The 21336-nt window shown below is 41.8% G+C and overlaps 2 protein-coding genes and 2 non-coding genes across 6 annotated transcripts; 3 read left to right on the forward strand and 1 right to left on the reverse strand.

The window, feature by feature from the left end:
- Window positions 639-4659, forward strand: LOC8086399 (transcription factor PIF5). The gene is made up of 9 exons (XM_021452399.1): window positions 639-859; window positions 1022-1117; window positions 1239-1791; window positions 1893-2003; window positions 2095-2160; window positions 2255-2320; window positions 2437-2742; window positions 2840-3008; window positions 3949-4659. Exons 1-8 carry the CDS (start codon window positions 657-659, stop codon window positions 2966-2968), a joined length of 1530 nt encoding a protein of 509 aa, XP_021308074.1. The 5' UTR covers window positions 639-656; the 3' UTR covers window positions 2969-3008; window positions 3949-4659.
- On the reverse strand, window positions 5276-5349 carry TRNAV-AAC. The gene has a single exon. It is a non-coding gene; the product is annotated as a tRNA-Val (tRNA).
- On the forward strand, window positions 11300-19156 carry LOC8086400 (putative disease resistance RPP13-like protein 3). Of its 3 annotated transcripts, none has more exons than XM_021454005.1 (5): window positions 11300-11607; window positions 11706-11846; window positions 12600-13430; window positions 17763-18216; window positions 18520-19156. In XM_021454005.1, exons 3-4 carry the CDS (start codon window positions 12640-12642, stop codon window positions 17869-17871), a joined length of 900 nt encoding a protein of 299 aa, XP_021309680.1. In that variant the 5' UTR covers window positions 11300-11607; window positions 11706-11846; window positions 12600-12639; the 3' UTR covers window positions 17872-18216; window positions 18520-19156. The 3 variants fall into 3 exon arrangements, with proteins under 3 accessions (XP_021309680.1, XP_021309681.1, XP_002459339.1); XM_021454006.1 differs by lacking the exons at window positions 17763-18216; window positions 18520-19156 and adding exons at window positions 14707-15082; window positions 15435-15575 and having other exon boundaries at window positions 11302-11607; XM_002459294.2 differs by having other exon boundaries at window positions 11305-11607; window positions 15435-18216.
- TRNAM-CAU lies at window positions 19409-19495 on the forward strand. Its single transcript is given in 2 exon segments — window positions 19409-19446; window positions 19460-19495. It is a non-coding gene; the product is annotated as a tRNA-Met (tRNA).

A 21336-nucleotide genomic window follows, 5' to 3' on the forward strand; every position in this document is an offset into this window, starting at 1 on the left:
ATAGAGGGTTGTTTGGACCTTGTTTACTTCTTGAAATATTTTGCAAAATGTTTTAGATTTTTCGTCACATCAAATCTTACAGCATATGATAAAAAAATAACTAATTATATAGTTTGTATGTAATTTACGAGATAAATCTTTTGAGTCCAATTAAACTATAATTGAACAATATTTGTTAAATACAAACGAAAATACTACTGTAACATTTTGTAAAAAAAGTTTAGTAAGTAAGGCTTTGTTTAGTTCCAAAAATATTTTGGATTTCGGTACTGTAGCATTTTCGTTTTTATTTGACAAATATTATCAAATTATGGATTAACTAGGCTAAAAAAATTCATCTCGTGATTTACAGGCAAACTGTATAATTAGTTTTTATTTTTTATCTAGATTTAATGTTTTATGCATGTGCCGTAAGATTTGATGTGATAAGAAATTTTGAAAAGTTTTTGGTTTTTGAGCCAAAAATGAATCCAAGGGCAGGCAGGCAGAGGCAGAGTGATGGTGGTGCTGTTCCTGCAGCGGCGCCACACTACAGTCGGCAGCAGAGTGATGTTGGTGAATCCAAGTTGCCGATTCCGAGGGGGCGAGTGAGAGCGACGCGTCCCAGGCCCAAAGATCTCCGACAGCGATGTCAACTCCTCCTCCCTTCCATACAAATGCCCAGAGCTCAGCGAGACGACTGTCCTGTGCGTGCTCCGCCTCTTTCCACTTTCCAACCCGTGGTTTCATTCATCAGTTTGCGGCGCCTCCGATCGGAGCACCGCCGGTATTATCCATTATTCACTATTCATACATACAGCAAGTTGCAGTTGCAGCACAGCTCCATCCATCCATCTATACAAGAAGAGGTAGCAAGCAGGTCCGAGCTCACTCACCTCGTCGATTGATCATCACTAGTATAGTATTATAGGAGTTGGAGTTGTTGTTTATCTGTCTCTTCTTCCGCTGCTGCTTCTGTGCCATCCATCCATCCATCTCGTGACTCACTCACTCACTGACGGGGATCCGGTATGGGCGTCAGGTATCTGGGCGCCTCCGGCTCCAGGAAGTGGCTGCTCGCCATGGACGGCGGCGAGAGGCCGGCGACGACGAGCCACAAGGCGCCGCACCCTTTCGTGTAAACCAAACCTTCCCTTGCTCTGCTAGTCTGCTCCCATTTAGAGTACTTTCTTGTTTCGTTCCCCCCGCGTCGCGTTCGAGTTCTTGACCCTTTCCCGTTCGCGTGGAACGAAGCGCAGACCGGACGGCGAGCTCGTGGAGCTGCTGTGGCAGGACGGCGCTGTCGTGGCGCACTCACAGGCGCAGGCGCACCACCACCACCACCACCACTACCGGCGGCCGCTGGTCCAGGTCGCCGCCGGCAACACGGGCGCCAGCGGCGTCACCGGGGAGCAGGCGCCCGCGCTGCCGTGGCTCCCGTGCAGCGGCGGTGCGATGGGCGGGGACGTGTACTCGCAGCTCTGGCAGAGCATCGCGCAGGCCGACGGCCGCGTGGTGGGCGCCGACGCCGTGGCGGGCGCGCCCCGGCCGCCCGCCAGGAGCGGGAACAGCGGCGTCGGGTCCAGCCGGACGGCCGGGCAGGAGGTCGGCTCCAGCTTTAGCGGCAGCAACCTTGTCGCCGCGGCGATGCACCTGGACGACGACATCGACGACGTCGGCGTCGCCGCCGCGCTGCCCGTGCCGCTGGACGACCCGGCCACGGCCACGGGCGCCGGTGCCGGCGCGTCCACGTCCAGCGGCTGGAACAGCAATGCGCCGCTGCACAAGAGGAGCAGGGACGAGTTCGACGAGGTTGTTGTGTTCCTCGTTCTCCGTTGCTCGTGGCAATGGGTTCAGTTCAGACTGCATAAAATTCAGCTTCAGTTTGTGAGAGAAAAGAAACGCATTTGCAGGACGCCGACTTGGACACCGTCGACGAGACCCCGCCGTCGTCGAGGGACAGGCGGCCGGCGTCCAACAAGCGCAGGACGCGCGCAGCCGAGGTCCACAACATGTCTGAGCGGGTGAGTCTTTTGAGACCTCCAGCTGCTCACGCCATTTGCGCAGCTATATACCATGGTTGTGTTCTTGATTTTGTTCATGTATATGCTGCAGAGGAGAAGGGACCGGATCAACGAAAAGATGCGAGCTCTGCAGGAACTCGTGCCTCACTGCAACAAGGTGAAGAAACAGATTCTAGTAGCACAGTAACATGTTCTTGTGCAATTGGGATGATTCTGTTCTAACACTAGTGCTGATTTCGACCATTGTTCAGACTGACAAAGCGTCGATACTAGATGAGGCAATTGAGTACTTGAAGTCCCTCCAAATGCAGGTTCAGGTCTGAGAAAAGATACTTCCCAATTGATCTGACCTGCATATCTACTACATTGTATTGAATCTTTCTTGATCACTTCGATCGTCTCGGCATGTATACCGATATGTGTCATGCCTCAGATCATGTGGATGTCTACTGGGATGGCGCCGATGATGATCCCCGGTGCTCACCAGCTCATGCCGCCGATGACCATGGGCTTGAATTCAGCGCGGATGCCGCCACCGGCTGTGCAGTTCCTGAGCCAGATGCAGAGGGTACCACCACACTTTATGAACAACCCGTTGCTGAATCAGATGCCTCAGATGTTACCCCCTCCTACAAATGCACCCAATGTAACTGACCAAGCTCAAAGCAACCGCATGGCACTGCCGAGAAATCCCTTCCTTCATCCTAATGATAGTGATGCACTGACAACACCGCATCAGGTTACTGTCGTAATTTCAGAAATCCTTCATGTTCAGAGCTTAACCGAATCACCAAGCTTATGCTTATCTCAGGGTCCCAAAACCAAAATCCTTGCAGGTGCCAAGTTTATTTGGCTATGGACCACAGATGGTACAGGTGAATGAGATTCAAGAGCTACTGACCAGCACTGCAGCGCCGGCTTTGGGGACCGACCTACCGTCATCCTCTGATGGAACTGGAGCATAAGACCACCACAGGTCCACACTACAGTAAGGTGTTTTTCCAGGTCAGTGTACAGTTTCTGTTATTGGTAAATTGGAATACAAAGGTTTCTGTATACATATGATCTTCATCGCGATACGCTATCACAAACGCTAGCCTTACCATGTTGAATTGTACGTGTGATCATTTCCTTTAGCGCTTTAGCCGACTTATCTATCGTGTCCCAAGTTGGAGCATATCAAGTTGTCCTGATTTAGTTTTTTCAGAGGAAAGGAAACCTTGTCATCGTTTGAACTGATTACCACCACTAGAAACTAGATAGATCAGTTTTTGACATTTAGTTCTTCTTTGGCAGCTCTTGCAGCCCTATCATATTAGTAGATGCCTAGATGAACTAGGCTGTGGCGGTTGTACATCCACTTCGCTCGGTCCCTGTTGCATTCATTGGTCTGTTCCGTCGAATTAGCGGAAACAAGTGGACTAGTTCACAAACAATTTGGTACAGCATTACTTTCTTGATGCCGACAGGATAAGGAGTGCAACAAGGACTTGCATTGCATCACCGCAGCAACTAGTGCACACAACTAGCATCATGAGTCGCTTCCTTAGTTCCTTTATTCTGCTCTGTATGACGGTATCAACAACCAACATCGGCTGCTTAGCATTATCTCTGAAAGAACTCATAAATTAGACCTGCGCATTTGTCTGATGCTGAACTAGCTAATGATATTAAATAAGGCTTGGCCATATGATGTTCCTGATTTGATACCCATGCTCTGCATAATTTTGTTCCCTCAACCCAGATTGAGTACCCCAAACATAATTTAAGATGTCAGGGGAAAACCAACATGTCTGCCACATTCTAGCACTGGTGAGAATATAGGATATCTCTTGGCATATAAAACTCACTTGCATTCCCTGTAACACAATCAACGTATAGAATATTTCGTGACTAAATTAAGTTCTTTTTCTGATCATCTTTGACACTGTTGCTATGTATGCAGTGATGAACACCGTCAAGCACACGCGGCTAGGGGGAATGAATGAACAGAAGAAGTCAGAGCACGCAGGTGGTCCTCCTACAAGAATCAATTTGGATTATTAAGACGCACGCAGCGCGTTCTAAGCCCATGACCAGGCAGATCGTGCAAGCTTGATCATCTGGGAACCTCTGAGCAGCCAACACGCGGCGGCAGCGACACCATGCCGACATGATGATACGGCTCTTATCTGAAGAATAAATAGTGCTGGGGACTTGACCATCACCTTTCTGTTTGTGGAAGGACTCGATCGGTCTACAGGGGTCGAACTCGGCAAGGCCATCAGGAGAGGAGACGCGCGCACTCCTGCTGATGATGCTGTGGCGGACGTGGTGGATGATGGAGGTGACATGCTTGATTAGATTGGTAGCTAGCAAATCTCAGAAGCACAATGATACAGCACAATGCAAGAGTCGCAGTTCCTCTCCTCTTTTCGCTGATGTTACACTTGAAGCACTGTTACATTTGTGCCTGATTTGATTAGGCTCTGTGCAGTTGTCTGGTGAGTTCTGCAAGGGCAAGAACTGGTCTCCTTCTTTTACCGGTAGACTAGGTTACCGGCTGTAACTAGAAATTTACTAGGGTTCTCTCAGAGTTAATACATGTATGAAAATTTCATTTTGAGAACAGCAAAAGGCCGGCCAAGATTACTGAATTTGTCCAAAATTTCATTGAGATCATGTTTCTTTTTGTTCTGTTCTCGCAAAATCAAGATTGTGCATTGCATTGCATCCACTGGAGGCGGATGAATAAACAACAGAATCATGCTGGATTCATTCATGAATGAATGAAGCGCACATCGACATAAATCGGACAGAGCATCGATTGATGATGATGCCTTGCCTCCCACCACATGTGTATGGATCTCGTCTCCCCAGACCCCAGTACTCGTTGCATCATCGCCGTACGTGTAATGATGCGCGTTTCCATTTTCCTAAGTTAATTACGACAGTGACGGGCTGAACAATCTCGTTTGCATATTGTGTTTGTGGTGTGTATGTATGTAGTATGTGCGATCGTCTCTGTTGCTTTCGGTGGAGATTGGAACTTGGTTTTTGCATTTATAGTTTGTGATTTGGTTCTCGTGATCGAAGTGACGAGGAGCATCTTGGGATAAGAACTCTTGGCCAAACACGGACTTTTGTTGGACACAAATAAATAAATAAATAAATAATCAAGGTTTCGAGTTTGGACTGTACCGATTCGTCACAAAAGAAACTGTTGGACAAAAAAATAAAAAAAATTGTTGTACAAAAAAAATAGAAAAAAACGGTAGGAAGAAAAACAAATATGGTTTCGCCCGGGCTCGAACCGGGGACCTTCAGTGTGTTAGACTGACGTGATAACCAACTACACCACGAAACCGTTTGTGATGGTCTTAATCAGTTATCTTACTTAATTATTTTTATCTAACCTTCTAGCAGGGCGGATCCAAACTGAAAATACAAGTAAAATTCTTTTTTTTTGTGAGTATATAAAATACAAGTGAATTCGTGTGGTAATCGCTCATGTAGCAAGACAAGTATGTATGCATCACAAGTAGTATAAAAATTAGGACCTCGAAGATAAATGATGCAAAGCTGAAAAGTAGAGGTTGCTTCTTGACGTGCAAGCGATCCTCCTTGTGAATGGTTTATTTGAAAAATAGAAGATGAAAAAAAAAATAGAGGCCACCTAGATTCCATTCACAAACAAAAATGAACATCCTATTACGATCATAAAAATGTGCATTAGCGCCGCTGAAGTTACAAATTGCATCATGTGAGGTCAGCATGCATGTCACGTCGAGGTGCTGCTCAATCTGCTCAACACCTGAAGACGCTGCTGGACCTGTTCTCTGCTGCCACAGGGCTGCATATCAACTTCAACAAGAGTACTCTGGTGCCCATCCATATGACAGATTCTGAAATTTCCCAATGCACTGAAATCCTTGGATGCAGACAAGAGGAGTTCCCACATAATTATCTCGGGTTACCCCTATCAATGTCAAAACTCCCAAACTCAATTTTCAATACCTACGTTGACAGGTCCGATCGTTTTCTTTCCTCCTGGCAAGCATCTCTTCTTAACAGCATGGGGAGAGTGGTGCTGATCAACTCTGTGTTAGACAGTCAGCTGGTGTACATCATGTCGGCAACTCAAATCCCAAATGAAATTATCAAGCAAGTTGATAAGCGCAGGCGATCTTTCCTCTGGGCAGGCGATAAAGAAACCTCCTCGGCTTGGTGCCTTGTGGCCTGGCAAAATGTTTGCACCACTAAGGACCTGGGAGGCCTGGGCATCAAAGATTTTGGAGTTCAGAACGTGTGCCTTCTGCTTCACCTGATTCACCGTCTTCACAACCCTACACAGTCTGCCTGGGCTCAGTGGATTAGGGACAGGGCTGACCTTGCTAATATGAAATGCTCAAGTATGGGTAACCACTGGGACCTGCTCAGCTCAATTCTACCACTTTACCAAGCTATTACAACTGTCTGTGTTGGTGATGGCCGGGCCACTTCCTTTTGGAAGGATGTTTGGATTGGGGATGATGCGTTAGCAGACAGGTTCCCAAGGCTTTTCACCCACTGCACCAACAAGGAGTTGTCCGTCCGTCAGATGTTGGATGATGGTCTGAGTCACAGCTTCGTCAACAGACTGTCTCCACAGGCTTCAGATGAACTCTCACAGCTCTGTGCAATCACTGATGATGTGGTGCTATCTGACCAACCAGACACTAGAAACTCCCAATTTAGCAAAGGTCCGGGGAAGCTGGACTCCACTGCCATCTATGCTATGCTCAAGGCTCAGGGCCAACAATCTGATCCGGCTTCAACCTTCATCTGGAAAAACGCTGCTCCTCCTCGTGTTCAGCTTTTCGCCAGGCTGCTAGTTCGGGGGAGAGTTCAGTGTCGCCTGAATCTTTTCAGAAAACATGTGGTGGACTCCCCGGGATGCACCGTCTGCGGCGCTGCGCAGGAATCTGCTGATCACATAATCTTCTCTTGCCCTTTTGCTAGTGAGTTCTGGTCAGCCCTGGGAGTCGGAGACGCTCATCTTCACCACACCGACGACCTGGTTTGTGGCCCTGACATCCCAGGTCTTCCGTAGGATCAACGAAACACCTTCGTCATCTTGTGCTGCTGGCAATTGTGGAAGCGAAGAAACGGCTTCATCTTCAGGAATGAGTCTCTCAACCTCCGTAATACTCTCTTGCTGTGCAAATCGGATGCATCGCAGTGGAAGGCCAGGATGCCAAAGAAAAGCAAGAACGTGGTGCAGGTCTGGTGCCAGCTTCTTGATCAGGCGATCGAAAAAGTCAATCCCCCCAACCCCTTCCTGTAAATGTAATTTAGCGTGCTTTAGCTTAGCTCCTCCTCCTCGGATCATCTCATACACCCTTGTATTATAGCAAAAGTCCATGCCTTTGAGCAAATAAAGGAAAAATCAGGTGGGGAGAAATTCTCCCCCCCCCGTTGCAGTGTTCAAAAAAAAAAAAAAATTGAACCTCACATTGTTGTGGACCTCTTTCTTTCTTCCTCACTTAGGCCTTGTTTAGATCCAAAAAGTTTTTGAATTTTAACATTGTAGCACTTTCATTTTTATTTGACAAATATTGTTCAATCATAGAGTAACTAGGCTTAAAAGATTCGTCCTGTGATTTACATGCAAACTGTGTAATTAATTTTTGTTTTACTCTATATTTAATACTTCATGCATGTGCCATAAAATTTGATATGACGTGGAATCTTAAAAAGTTTTTGGTTTTTGAGGTGAACTAATAGGCCGTTGAGGGGAGGTGGAGAAGATAGACACGAAAGGGAGTATTTTGTTGGAGGTGTTAAAGTTTAACAGATACTATAGCATTTTCATCTTATTTGACAATTAATGACCAATCATGTATTAATTAGGCTTAAAATATTTGTCTCACAAATTATTCTCTAGTTGTGTTTTTAGTTTCATAAATAATTTATATTTAATACTCTATGTATGTGTCCAAACATTCAATGTGATGAGAGTTAAACTTTACCCACGCTAACTAAGGGCTAAGTCAAAAAGAAAGAAGTGGGCCTAACATGTGTGCCTTGCCAGATTCAAGTCGGTATCCAATCATCATGCTACATATAGACAGTTTAAAACACATGTTTATACCTCATGATGTATTGGCAAATCTGGAGACCCAATGTACCCTGTAGGAATTTGGGCCTCAAGGACCTATCTATATGGTACTCGATACAGGAACAAGGACCGACATTACATCACTCTTTATTTGTATCTAAACATTTTTTCTATGAAAAAAACTATCTATAAATTTTTGAAGTAATATGTTGTCATAGCGACTTGAAAACATTTTGTAGTAATGTGAAATTTTGTGAGGCCGTCCCCTTGGAACGATTTTTCTTGATTTCTCTCCACGGGAAAAATAACACTATTTTTGAAAACAAAAAATGACAATCATAATGAAATTGCTCTATGGATGAGCGAAACTCAAAGTCTAATTTTGTGAAAATATATTATTATGAATTTTTGGAGATATTTGAAAATATTCCTAGTCTGATTTTCCTCATTAAACTTTCAATTTAGGGCCTGTTTGGTACAGCTCACAACAGCTTCATGAGCTGTTGTGAGCTGTTTTTTTTTGCCAAACACTTATTTCCAAAATAGCTTCATGGGTGAAACTATTTTTCTCCTCCTCTCACAAATACACAAGTTGGATGAAGCTGAAAAAAGTAGCTTATTGCAGCTTCTCCCTTATTTCTCTCTCTCAACTATGTATGAAGTAGTTGGTGAAGCTATTTTGCCAAACACTTTTTCTAAAACAGCTCAGCTTTATCTAGAAAGTCACTCATGAAGCTATTTTCAAAAAAAAAACAGCTTTACTAGTGAAGTTGAACTGTGCCAAACAAGCCCCTTAGTTTTATTTATCTTCTCTGGCGTCACGCCACATCAAACGTTCCAAAAGTTGAAGGTGATAAAAAACTGATTTTATTATTTACAAAGGAAAAATCAGATGACAGCGTTTCTTTTCTTTTGAGAAACAGACGGCAGCGTTAGTGGAGGAGAATTTGATGTGAGGCCTTGTTTAGTTCACCCCAAAACCAAAAACATTTCAAGAGTTTCCGTCACATCGAATTTTGTGGCATATGCATGAAGCATTAAATATAGTCGAAAACAAAAACTAATTATACAGTTTGTCTGTAAATCGCGAGATGAATCTTTTGAATCCATGATTAGACAATAATTGTGAAATAAAAATAAAAGTGTGACAGTACCTAAAATCAAAAAAAATTAGGAACTAAATAAGACCTAAGTTTTTTTTCTTTTTCTGATGTGATGTGATATGGGCATATGACTCTTCAGTCTTCACCGAGGCTCTTCGAGGATGAGGCTGGGCCATGAGGCCGTTTTATGGGCTGTGAAATTTATGGGCCGCGTTCTGGCCCACGCGACGTATGGTAGAGTCCTTAGAAATTTCATGAAACCAACGATCGAAGCCCTAGCATGGTACCTGACGGCTGCCGTCGTATCCTCCACCTTCTCCGACCTCGCACCGGACATCTGCCTGCCATGTCATGGCGCCCCACTACTCATACACCCCTTTGGGGTGGTTGAGAGGAAGAATCGTACTCCTATTAATATGATAGGAACAATGATACAAGACTCTAGACAATTATTAGGCCGCATCTTGTGGAAATATTTCTACACAGACAGCGGCGGAGCCAGGAATTATGCATAAAGGGACCAATCAAAAAGTTCCAACATATGAGAATTTAGTGTAGCTTATTAATTGATTAGATTTGTGTTCCGAGGTTAAGCTATATTTTTCTGAATTTATTCTAGTATTTGATGATAACATGTTCGATGTTTTTCTTGTGGTAGATGACTATGTCTATCATCATTGGGGCACATATGATGATTAATGAATATTAAAATCTACTAGTTTAGTATTTTGAAAATATTCATATCCGTGATAGGTGACTGTTCTGTCAACAACGTGGTGCATGTGATGACTCATGAATCCTAAAATCTACCGTCTTAGTATTTCAAAAGTGCTCATAGTGGAGTATGATGTTTATTTGTTCATAGAAGTAAGTGTGCGTGCATATATGTAAATGTCTATATCTATAATGCGATTCACAATAAAAAGAGATGATCACCGAATTTTTATTGCTAGTCAAGTATACATCAGTAAAATATAAAGTATAATGAAACATAAGTATTCTAGTAGTTTTAAAAGTTTCAATAGATATATATCTCCTAATATGTAGACCAACAAATTAAGATAAAATCAAAATCTTTTATTGTAATCATATTATATTCAACTGTATTGTCTAGAGAATATCATATTATATTCAATTATATTGTCTAGAGAATATCCATAGACACATATAACAAGATTTTATTTATTATATCTTTTAATATAAATATAGACTATATATATATTATAAAATATATATAGTTTATATTTATATTATTATGGCCCCTGCTGGCACCCTTGGCTCTGCCGATGCACACGGGTTGTCGTTGCCCTATTGATCCTCGCAACCAAACAACATTATTGGTATATTTTTTCTATACCTATAAAAAAATCATTTTAGATAAAGTAAACATTGATCATAAATAATTTTAAGTTATTAATTTTAAAAATATATATAATTTTTTGATAAATATTTTTATAAAAGTAAAAAGTTAAAGTTAGGTCGTATCATTATTCTAGACGACTTTTTTTTAATATATACGGAGCATTTTTTTTTTTTGAACTAACGCGTAGCCTACACGAGACTTGACTTGCTTGCTCTCGCAGCGGTGCTAGTTACGCGTTTCTTTGAAGTTTCTGGCAACTAGGCGCAAAAAGTTTTTTTTGGATTTTAACAATATAGCATTTTCATTTTTATTTGATAAACATTGTCTAATTATGAAGTAATTAGATTTAAAAGATTCATCTCGTGATTTACAGATAAATTGTGCAATTAGTTATTCTTTTTATCTATATTTAATACTTCGATGTGACGGGGAATCTGGTAAAGTTTTACTCCCTCCGTCCCCGAAAGCTTCAACTCCTAGAATCCGTGCCAGTCAAACTTTTCTAACTTTGACCAACTTTATAAAAAAGAGTATCAATATCTATGACATAAAATAAGTATCTTACAAAAATATATTCTATAATAAATTTAATGGTATTAATTTGGTACTATAAATCTTAGCATTTTTTTCTATAAATTTGGTCAAAGTTGTAAAAGTTTGACTTTGGACAACTCTAGAAACTGCAGCCTTCAGGCACTGAGGGAGTAGGTTTTTGGCCTAACGCGTTCGGAGGATAGTGTCAACGCGTATACTTTTTTTTTTTATAATCTCAATAATGTCTACTCCTAAGCTTCCTTCCTTCTTCTGACAACCTTGATGAATCCTCATCAGTTGGGTGTTTCTTCTTCTTCTCCAATTGGACCGGCGTGACTTGAGTAGAGTAGCATCCGACTACACCAACGCTAGATCTTCATCACGGCGTCCTTCCCTTGAGCAGAGCTGGTTGCTCACTCTCGCTTGGAGCTGCGCCGTCTCACAGCCAGCCGGCAGCCGCCCCCACCGATCCTCCAGACCTCCACAAGTTCCATTCATCCCTTCAGTTCCAGTGGGCGGTAACCGGTAACGACCTAATCGTCTTCCTTCTTCAGTTCTTCTATCTTCCGTAATATCATCTCCGCAGTCATGCTCACCACATCTGTCGCCCTGAGACTCCGCAGGCCCTTGACGACGGCTTGACCCCATCCGGATCTGGGAATGCATGGTGAGGTTTGGAAGGGGATTGAAGAGGATTCAAAGGGATTGATGATGGGGCAAATCCGCCCTTATTAAGCAGTGCCAACGGATGCTCGCAGTTGCAGGTAACTTCTCAGTCACTCTTCAAAGTAAAAAGTTTATAGATGCATTTAGGCTTTTTCAATGAGGAAATACAATACAAACATTAAAAAAAAGGAATGGTTCTAACAGAACATGAGTGCTAACTAAAAAGAAAAAAAAAATGAAGCTTACGCCGTTTAGCAATCTCTCTAGCCGTAGCAAGCAAAGATCTCCATGTTTGTTGTCTACAAATTAAAGCAAGGCACGCCTGATGCGCGGTCTCTCTCTTTGGAATGGACAAATGAGCCCTGAATCAGGATATATGAGTGAACCTTCTGCTTATCAGTTTTTTCTCCAGTGATCCAGAGATTAGAAATATGTATAATACTTAGAGTTAGCAAACTGAGCAACTGATCCAGAGATTAGAAATATGAATAATACTTAGAGTTAGCAAACTGAGCAACTGACACTCAAATGGCAAAGAGCCGACTCTCTCTCTCTCTCTCTCTCAAAAAAAAGGCAAAGAACGAAAAAAGGGCAAAGAACACAGCTTGCTGAGTTTGTGGAAAAAATGTGTACAGAATCGGTTACTAAAATTGGGACACTTTTTTACCAGGGGATAGGATGAAATTTTAGACCTCCTACTGTAACTCTAAGGTGACAAAGTGCTTGCATAAAGCAGAAACTCCGATTTGGTGCTGGCTTGCAGACTTGTTGGTTGGTCTGGACGCTGGTCCTGATCCTAATTTTCTAACAAAGTACTTTGTATAAAGAACCCACATCTTTTTCCTTGGCAGGACACACTGAGAGATTCTAAGTGCCGGAAGGGAAATAACGATGGAGAAAATCATGGTGAGTGCTGCTTGTGGGGTGATGAATTCCCTGCTGCGAAAGCTTGCCACTCTACTAGAGAAGGAATACATGCTACTCAAAGATGTGAAGCACAACATTATCTTCTTAAGAGATGAGCTTACTAGCATGAACTTGCTCCTCTTGAAGCTGTCAGACATAGAAGATCTCGACATGCAAGTGAAGGAATGGAGGAATAAGGTACGAGAGCTAGCCTATGACATTGAGGATTGCATTGACAATTTTATGGGTAATGATAGGCCCAACGCAAGCCTTGTTCGGAAGACAGTAGGCAAGATAAAGAAGTTATGGCTGCGACATGATGTTGGCAAACAGATCCAGGAACTCAGAACCCGTGTTGTTGAGGAGAGCGCTCGCCGTTATAGATACAAGCTGGACGATTCAACCTCTAGGCCTCCAGTGGTGGAAATTGATCATCGCCTCAAGGCACTCTACGTTGAGACAAGCAAGCTTGAGGGCATTGAGAGCCCAGTGGAACAAATCATACAGTGGCTTACAAGGAATGGGAAACAAGATCAAGAACTAAACATAATGGCCATAGTGGGCTTCGGAGGTTTGGGCAAAACTACTCTTGCAATGCAAGTATACAGTAAACTCAAGGACAAATTTGACTGCACCGCTTTTGTGTCTGTGTCAAGAGGTCCCAGCATTAAGAAAATTTTGATAGACTTACTTAAAGATGTGGGAGCCGCCATTGACACTACAGATGATGAGATGCGACTTATCAACAAACTCAGAGAATATCTCATGAAAAGGAGGTAAATAATCAATCATAATTGTTTATGAAAGTTTCCTGAAATTGTTGTTTTGCTAAATGGAACTATATGACTTGTGTGTCCAATAGAAGAGAGTGTGAATTGGGTCACTTTAAACTAATCTAGTGCCTATTACAAACTTACTTCAAGGTAAACCTAAACCATTCTATGTATATGTGCAACTGTGGTTTATCTAATGATCCACCAAAAAGAGTCTTGCAACCCTAGAGACAACCTATAAACTATCATATGATGCTAATCTATGAATGAAAAGGACCGTCCTGGATCAGGGCAAGTAGAATGTAGCGGATACCAAAGTAGTGGAGTGAGGGAAGGTAGAGGAATGGCAGTGGCATAGTCAGGCTTGCCACGGAAGGTCATTGGCTAAGGAGAACATATATGAGCCCAAAGGGATGCTGGTGATGCAATAAGGGCAGCTATGGAAGGTCATCTAGTTGAGGAGCGTGCTGACTGCTGAGGTCAATAGTTGGTCGAGCCCACCCTACGTGATTGGTAGCACACTAGCTGTTATGACCGGCGTCACATGCCAATGCCGGGCCCGGCCCAGTGGCTAGGCCATGCCACCGGCTATGGGCTAGGCGCCCAGGAGATTTCCTTAGATATTTTGTTTACTTCCATAATTATAGGATCTTGATTGGCTGGCTTGTTAGGAGAGGGATAAATACCTCTGAACACTTTTGGAATTAATTAAGCAAGGCAATAATCTTTGCCTGGCCTCAAGGGCCTCCCTCCTGTCTCCCTCTCTCCCCCACGCCCTAGCTGCGCTGCCGCCCTGCACCAGCGCCAACATGGCTACCGTCTGCCACCGAGGGTATCGACCCTGGCCTCCCATCTCCTACCTTTACGCACTGCGTAGCCGCAGTAGGATCACTGATCCTATCACTAGCACTCAACATGACATGGCCAAACTCCATTGGTGCAAAAAACCGTCCAGTGGCCTATACCCTTTCCTTAACTATATATCCTAGGTGCATGTGTCAGCCACTAGGTTGCCAATGCGCTTGTGGCCCTTGGGCATGGAAACAGGAACGGTTTTTAGAGACACACCTCAATCTAAAACTGCCCCTAGAGACACTCAGAGGGCCCCAACAAAATGACCCAACCCGTACAAATGTATTTTTCGCGCCATCTGGAGATAACCTCCATTTCTAGGGGCAGTTGGTAACGCTAGGCGCCGAGGAGGAGAAGGGGACCTCACAAGAGAAACCTTAAAACTGTAAATCTAAGGGGGAATATTTTGCTCTTGCTTTTCTTGCAGGACGTGAATATAGGAGGCGTCCTATACAACACTCAGGTCGTGTAGTGAGGAAAAACTAAGGTTTGGTCAGAGAGAGATTTTATGGATGCGTGAGAAGGCTGAACGTGAGGGAAAACTAGAACAAATCAATGTTTGGGTCTGTAAGATTATTACCAGTAAGTGGTTTCTTATATGATCCAAAACCATAGAGAGCCCCTGATCAATTGTTTAGGTGGCTTTGAGATATCAGCCACAAATGGAAAGACAAGGGATTTGTCAAGAAATCATTTGATCCCATAAACAAATCTGAGATTCAGAAGAAAAATAAATGTTTTGTTGTCTTGGAAGAAAAATATCTAGTGTCTCTTTGGTAGTCATCTACATAATTGATTTTAAGGTAAATAACTTTCCATATATGGCACTTGAGTAGAACAGCTTGCTTAACCATGCCTTCAGGTTTTCATAAATCCTAGGCCCCGTTTGAATCATGCATCTAAAATTTTTGTAAGCTGCAAATAGTTGGAGAGAGGCAACTAATAACTTTTTATAAGTTAGTTGGTTGAAGAGTTCATAATGTGTTACTATAAGGTGATCTTTTAGGATCAGTTACAGTTTTTTTAGCAGCAACTTATTAGCTTATTCAAATAGGACCCTAATATGCCATGTCTTGTCTTAGGCTACCTACTTTTGTTTGTGGCTTGCAAACATCTTAGTTTTGCTAACATATGGCTTACTATTGTATTCAATAGGTATTTTGTAGTGATTGATGATTTATGGGATGTGTCGGCGTGGAGCTTTATCAAATGTGCTTTCTATCAGAATAATTGTGGGAGTCGAATAATCGTAACTACACGCAAAATTGATGTTGCTAAGGCATGTTGCTTCTCCTCTGGTGATCATATTTATGAAATGCAACCCCTTAGTGTTGCTGACTCAGAAAGATTATTTTTTAAGAGAATTTTTGGTTCCGAAGAAAGATGTCCTTCCCACCTAAAAGAAGCCTCCATCAAAATTCTAAGGAAGTGTGGTGGCCTACCATTGGCTATCATTACTATATCAAGCTTGTTAGCTAGTAAAGATCTGACATTGGATCAGTGGAACAGAGTGGCAAATTCTATTGGGTCTACACTTGAGAATAATCCAGACATAGAGGTCATGAGAAAAATTCTATCTATCAGTTATTTTGATCTACCACATTATCTAAAAACTTGTCTTCTTTATATAAGTATATTCCCAGAAGATCACACTATAAATAAAAAGAGTTTGATAATTAGATGGATTACTGAAGGATTTGTACAAGAAGGATATGGGCAAAATGCACATGATATAGGCGAAACTTACTTTAATGAGCTCATCAACAGAAGACTAATCCAGCCATGGTACATTGATCATGACAGTGGGAATGTGGTGACTTGTCGAGTTCATGACATGATCCTTGATTTAATCATAACAAGGTCTGTAGAGGAGAACTTTGTTACTTTGTTAAACTCTCAAGAACTTACATCAAGCTCACAAAATAAGATCCGAAGATTATCTATCCAATGTGGTGATGGAGAACCACCAGCTTTGGTACTGGAAGGGTCACTAGTGTTATCTCATGTCAGATCAGTGACTGTCTTTGGGCATGTGAAGCAACTGCCATCTCTTTCAGACATGAAGGCTCTTCGCATGCTGGACCTAGAAGGTTGTAAAGAATTAGAAAATCATAACCTGGAAAACATAGAGAGGCTAATCCAACTGAAATACTTGAACCTTAGAGAAACAGAAATTACGGAGCTCCCAAAACAAGTTGTAAAACTCCAGTGTTTGGATACATTGGATATAAGAAACACTGGGGTGAGTGAGTTACCTTCGGCTATTATTCAACTCCGGCAATTGGCTCGGCTCTTCATTGATCTTGACACCAGATTGCCAAATGGAATCGGAAAAATGCAAAATTTGGAAGAGTTGACACATGTCAATGCATGTATGTACCATATGAATTTCTTGAAAGAGCTGGCTTTGCTAAGTAAACTTAGAGAGTTGGAGATAAGTTGGGATCGTGAAGGATGGGATCGTGATGGAACACAAGTTGATAAAGTTTCTTATGAGGGTATTTTGATACGTTCATTTCACATACTGGCCAGACACAACCTTCATTCTCTTACTCTTCACATCATGGACGAACAGGGCTTCCATCTCCATACCTGGCATCCTGCTCCTTGTGCATTTCGAAGACTCCACTTCAACATGAAGCTTGGAAAAATTTCTGTAGTTCCACCCTGGATGGGATCACTTGTTAATCTCAAAGAACTAAGCTTCCGCATAAATAGAATGACTCAAGATAGCCTTGATATCCTTGGAGATATCCCGGCTCTCCGCTCTCTTGCCTTGCACTTGGAAAAGCGCCCCAAAACTAAGTGGTGGGAAGATCGTAGCCCCGAGGATTGGCTTAGGACCCAAAAGGGATTTGAAAGTTTGAATGCCTTCCGCTTCATATGTGATTATTGGATGGGACTCATTTTTGAAGCTGGATCTATGCCAAAGCTTGAAATACTTGATATTGAGGTTCCATCTGCTGACTATTTTGTAACTGAGAAACTTGGTTTTGATTTTGGTGTTAATAACCTCTACTGCCTCAACAAAGTTGCTTTTAGATTTAGTCATCGGGGATGCAGTGAAGAACATGAAGTTGCCATCAGGAAAGCAATCAGCAGACATCGCAACAGGCCTGCACTGGAAATAATAAGAAAAAGATTTTTTACGGGATACGATTGACATTCTTCTCACAGTGAATTACACTAAACAAACCTGCTGTTGATTGTGCTTGTGCCAGCAATATTAGAAATTATAGTTTATGTGGTTGTTGTATTCATGTAATATAAGCCGCATCAGGCCACATATGTATCACTATTAGACTATTACAGCTAACAATGTTGCGTATATCATTGCTAGCTTCTTTACAGCTGCTTTAACACTGCCAGTTCATTATTATCGGTTTTTTAAATCACCCGGAGTGAAAATATACTATTATCAGTAGCAGTTTTAATTACAAACCCACGATGATAGTAGCACTTTGAAATCTGCTCCAAAACTAGGTGGTGGGAAGATCCTAGTCCTAGCCCCGAGGATTGGCCTACACGGTGGCAGGAAGACCCTAGCCTCGAGGATTTGCTTATAGGATCAGTAAAAGGTTTGAAAGTTTGAATTCCTTCCGCTTGGAATGTGACCCTTAGGTGTGGATGTGCCTCATATTTGATACTTGATCTTGAGGTTCCATATGTGGACAGATATATAATTAAGAAACTTGGTTTTGATTTTGGCATCAATAACATCTCCTGCGTCACCAAAGTTACTTTGAGATTTAGTAATCAGGGATGTAGTGAAGAAAATGAAGTTGCCATCAGGAAAGCAGTCAGCAGACATTGCAACAGACCTGCACTGGAAAATGGAAATGATAAGGAAAAAGGCTCGAAATTGAAGAGGCCTGAGGAAAATCTGTATGGGCTGATGATAAAACTGAAAACTCTGCTGAACTTCCAGTAGGGAAAGGTACACATTACTCCCATATTGCAGTACATGTTTTTTTTCTTCCTTAATTCCTTTTTATTTTTTAAGAAACAATACATGCACAGTTTTAACGCTTTAGATCAGCATCCATTTTTTGTCAATGAAGTATGGTTAGTGGCTAAAAAGTGTATTCATGTGTAATTTGTTATTAAAAACGTTAACCTGCAGTCAGTTTGTTTCTCAACTATATTCTCAAGAATTCTGGTTTGCGCTCTTTACTTTGAACAAGTCTGGCCACTGAGTTTCTAAGCTCACCTCTGACAATCTCAAGGTTGTTTCGTGCAGGAACCACTGCAGTCAGTTGATAAGAGGATGGCTGTGTGATCATGGCCACATGGATTTGTGCTATGCTGCTCCGTTTAGATCCCCTCTCCAGAATTTCACTGATTCTGCCAAGGGATTTCCTAGCACAAATAAATCCAAGGAACCCTTCCGCTTTTCAGGTTTCAAGATGACACATGGATTTGTCATTCCAAAAGCTCTGTTTGCAAGGAAAGAATGTCTGAGCAGGCTTTACATCTATGTAATAGTATGCATATATATAAGCTCTTTTGTGCATTTTGTTTTTTCTTGAATTAAATGGCTCCACATATATCGAAGACGCTAAACACCAATTGTTTCCATAAATAAATTAATTAAGCATACTGAGACATGGGATGGACAGGGGAAGAAGCTACTGGGAAGACGCTGAACACCAATTTTTGTTTTGGTGAATTATGCCCAGCCCTAGTAGCGGGTGCAAACCATGTGAGCGCAATAATGAGTTGACATCTCATAGTTGGTGATCACCAACAGACTTTCTTTCCAAATTTTAGTTTTTTAGCGCAACTGTTGTTGTTTATTAATTAAATAGAGTGGATATCCTTCATGTAGAATGTAGTGCTTTGCAAAATGAAAAAAAAATGGTTGTTGTTTTCTTTAATTTCTCAGATATTATAGATTGAACAACTTGTACCTTCATTTATCAACTTTCTTTTCATACTTTAAGGCTGGATAATTTTTTGTCAAGAACTGGGAAGATCCAACCACAATATCCAGGTGTTGATTAATTCCCCTTCATTTATCAAATCACTTGGAGATCAGATGTTGAAGTTGAACACTATGCTGAGCTTTGATTAATTTGTGTTATTCAAGTAGACTCAAAGAAGAACTGCAATTGAACAGAAGCATCAATGGGGTGGTGGCGCAGTTGGCTAGCGCGTAGGTCTCATAGCTAATGCGAGTGATCCTGAGGTCGAGAGTTCGAGCCTCTCTCACCCCACTTTTTACTCTTTTGTTTTCCACATAGTTAGCCAAGTTTTTCTTTTTCCACATCATCATTTTCACAATTATTACTCTCTCTCTCTCTCTCTCTCTCTCTCTCTCTCGTTACATGATGACACAACACCATTACTCTGGTTCTAAATTTTAGGCACGATTCCTCATTTTAAGTGAGGGTTTGTAAAGATCTTGATCTTCAGAGCGAGCCTCGTGGCAAATGGCTGTTACAAAATAATTCGTGATTTTTTAATGCTATGCTGATGATGACGGTGGGAAGGTTGACGGGGAAGCCTCTCTCACCCCATCCTTTTTTAGGTACCAGCAACTTTTTTTTTCTTTTTTTTGGTACCAGCAAGATACATATTTGTAAGCTGCAATTTTTTTTTTGGTACCAGCAAGATACATATTTATTAAGCTGCAATGAAACAAAATATAAACTGTTTATTACTGGTTTGCTGACCAACTCTGATAAATGGCGAGATCGATGTCTCGCTTTAACGTGCATATCGCTTAATGATATGATAAATCTTAGAATAAAATAAAACTACAAAGATCATGTCAAGTCAAGAACTTGAACAAATTCTACAGTAAAAAAAATCCTAATCAACAGAGCTGCATCATCAGTTCGTAGTCTTGTTGAACTCAATTCCATATCTCCTGATGAACCATTCCCATCACGTACATCGAACTCATCTCCCTCAAGCAACGTATCTATGCATGGGAAAACAACAAATTGAGTATGAGCACAAATCGGTGGTTTAACTTGAAATTAGTCCATGCATGCAACATCGTTGACACAGTGTATTCGCACCACCCTCTCAAAAAAATCATGCTGTCACCATCATATCAATCCGCACATGCAAAACACTTTGCAATGGCAATACATATCAATCAAAATGTTCACCATGCTTGATCGCACAAAATAAATGACGGGTATTCTTGTTTTAGTTTTTTAGCGCTGTGGGTTTAAAAAACAAAATGTAGGGTGGGGGATTCCGTGAAATTAAGGGACATATTTGAGTATTTGACATCGTAGTTGGTGGGTGGAATTCCACCTTACTATTTGGTATATCTATCTTTTGCTACATAAATATTGTTTAGATAGTAAAATTGATTCAGTAATACCTATCTTTTGCTATATATATGGCATCCAAGAAGTATCTTTACATACCCAAGAATTAAAGGCATGCATGTTAGCCTGTGAGTGGGCGGTACTTCCCCATAGACATATATATGTATATATATATATATATATATAGGAACGTATCATGTGCAACCCAGCTTCGTGTGCAACCTATGTAACCACCAATTAAAGCCACATAATCTAGATCCAACATCTGAGGTTGTTTTCACTTAAACCCTCCCATCTGGATACACACGGGTTAGATTTAAACCCACAGGTGAAGGGGTTTAAGTGAAAAAAACCTCAGACATTGGATCTAAATCCTGTGGCCTTAATTGGTGGTTGCATAGGTTGCACACGAAGCTGGGTTGCATATGATACGTTGCCTATATAGAAGCACATACAATGGAGTTCTAGACATACGAACCTAATAAACTGCTAGTACTCCTTTCTTGTCCCCTAATTTGTCTGGTTTTTTTTCCCTTCTTTGTACTTTTTTGTTCTTGTATGTCTTTTGTTATTTTAATAAAGCTTTTGTAAGAGCCTCGGTCCCTCCAGTTTCGTAAAAAAATAAAAAAAATAAACTGCTAGTAGAGACTAGCCTGAAGATGGCTGGGAATGTAGCAATTCTCCTCCTGCTAGCAGTGTCATTAGCCCCAATAGTTTCTCCACACCAAGAACGAAGTTTGGGTGCAGAGACGCTGAGAAGGTGCGCATCC

The sequence above is a fragment of the Sorghum bicolor genome, chromosome 2 (assembly GCF_000003195.3).
Source record: "Sorghum bicolor cultivar BTx623 chromosome 2, Sorghum_bicolor_NCBIv3, whole genome shotgun sequence".
Classification (NCBI taxonomy): Eukaryota; Viridiplantae; Streptophyta; class Magnoliopsida; order Poales; family Poaceae; genus Sorghum; species Sorghum bicolor.

Coding starts and splice junctions, on each gene's coding strand:
- LOC8086399 (XM_021452399.1), top strand. CDS start 657: ATGCCCAGAGCTCAGCGAGACGACTGTCCTGTGCGTGCTCCGCCTCTT. Junction 2,004..2,094: donor TCCACAACATGTCTGAGCGG/GTGAGTCTTTTG, acceptor TATATGCTGCAG/AGGAGAAGGGACCGGATCAA. Junction 2,321..2,436: donor CCCTCCAAATGCAGGTTCAG/GTCTGAGAAAAG, acceptor GTCATGCCTCAG/ATCATGTGGATGTCTACTGG.
- LOC8086400 (XM_002459294.2), top strand. CDS start 12,640: ATGGAGAAAATCATGGTGAGTGCTGCTTGTGGGGTGATGAATTCCCTG. Junction 13,431..15,434: donor GAATATCTCATGAAAAGGAG/GTAAATAATCAA, acceptor TGTATTCAATAG/GTATTTTGTAGTGATTGATG.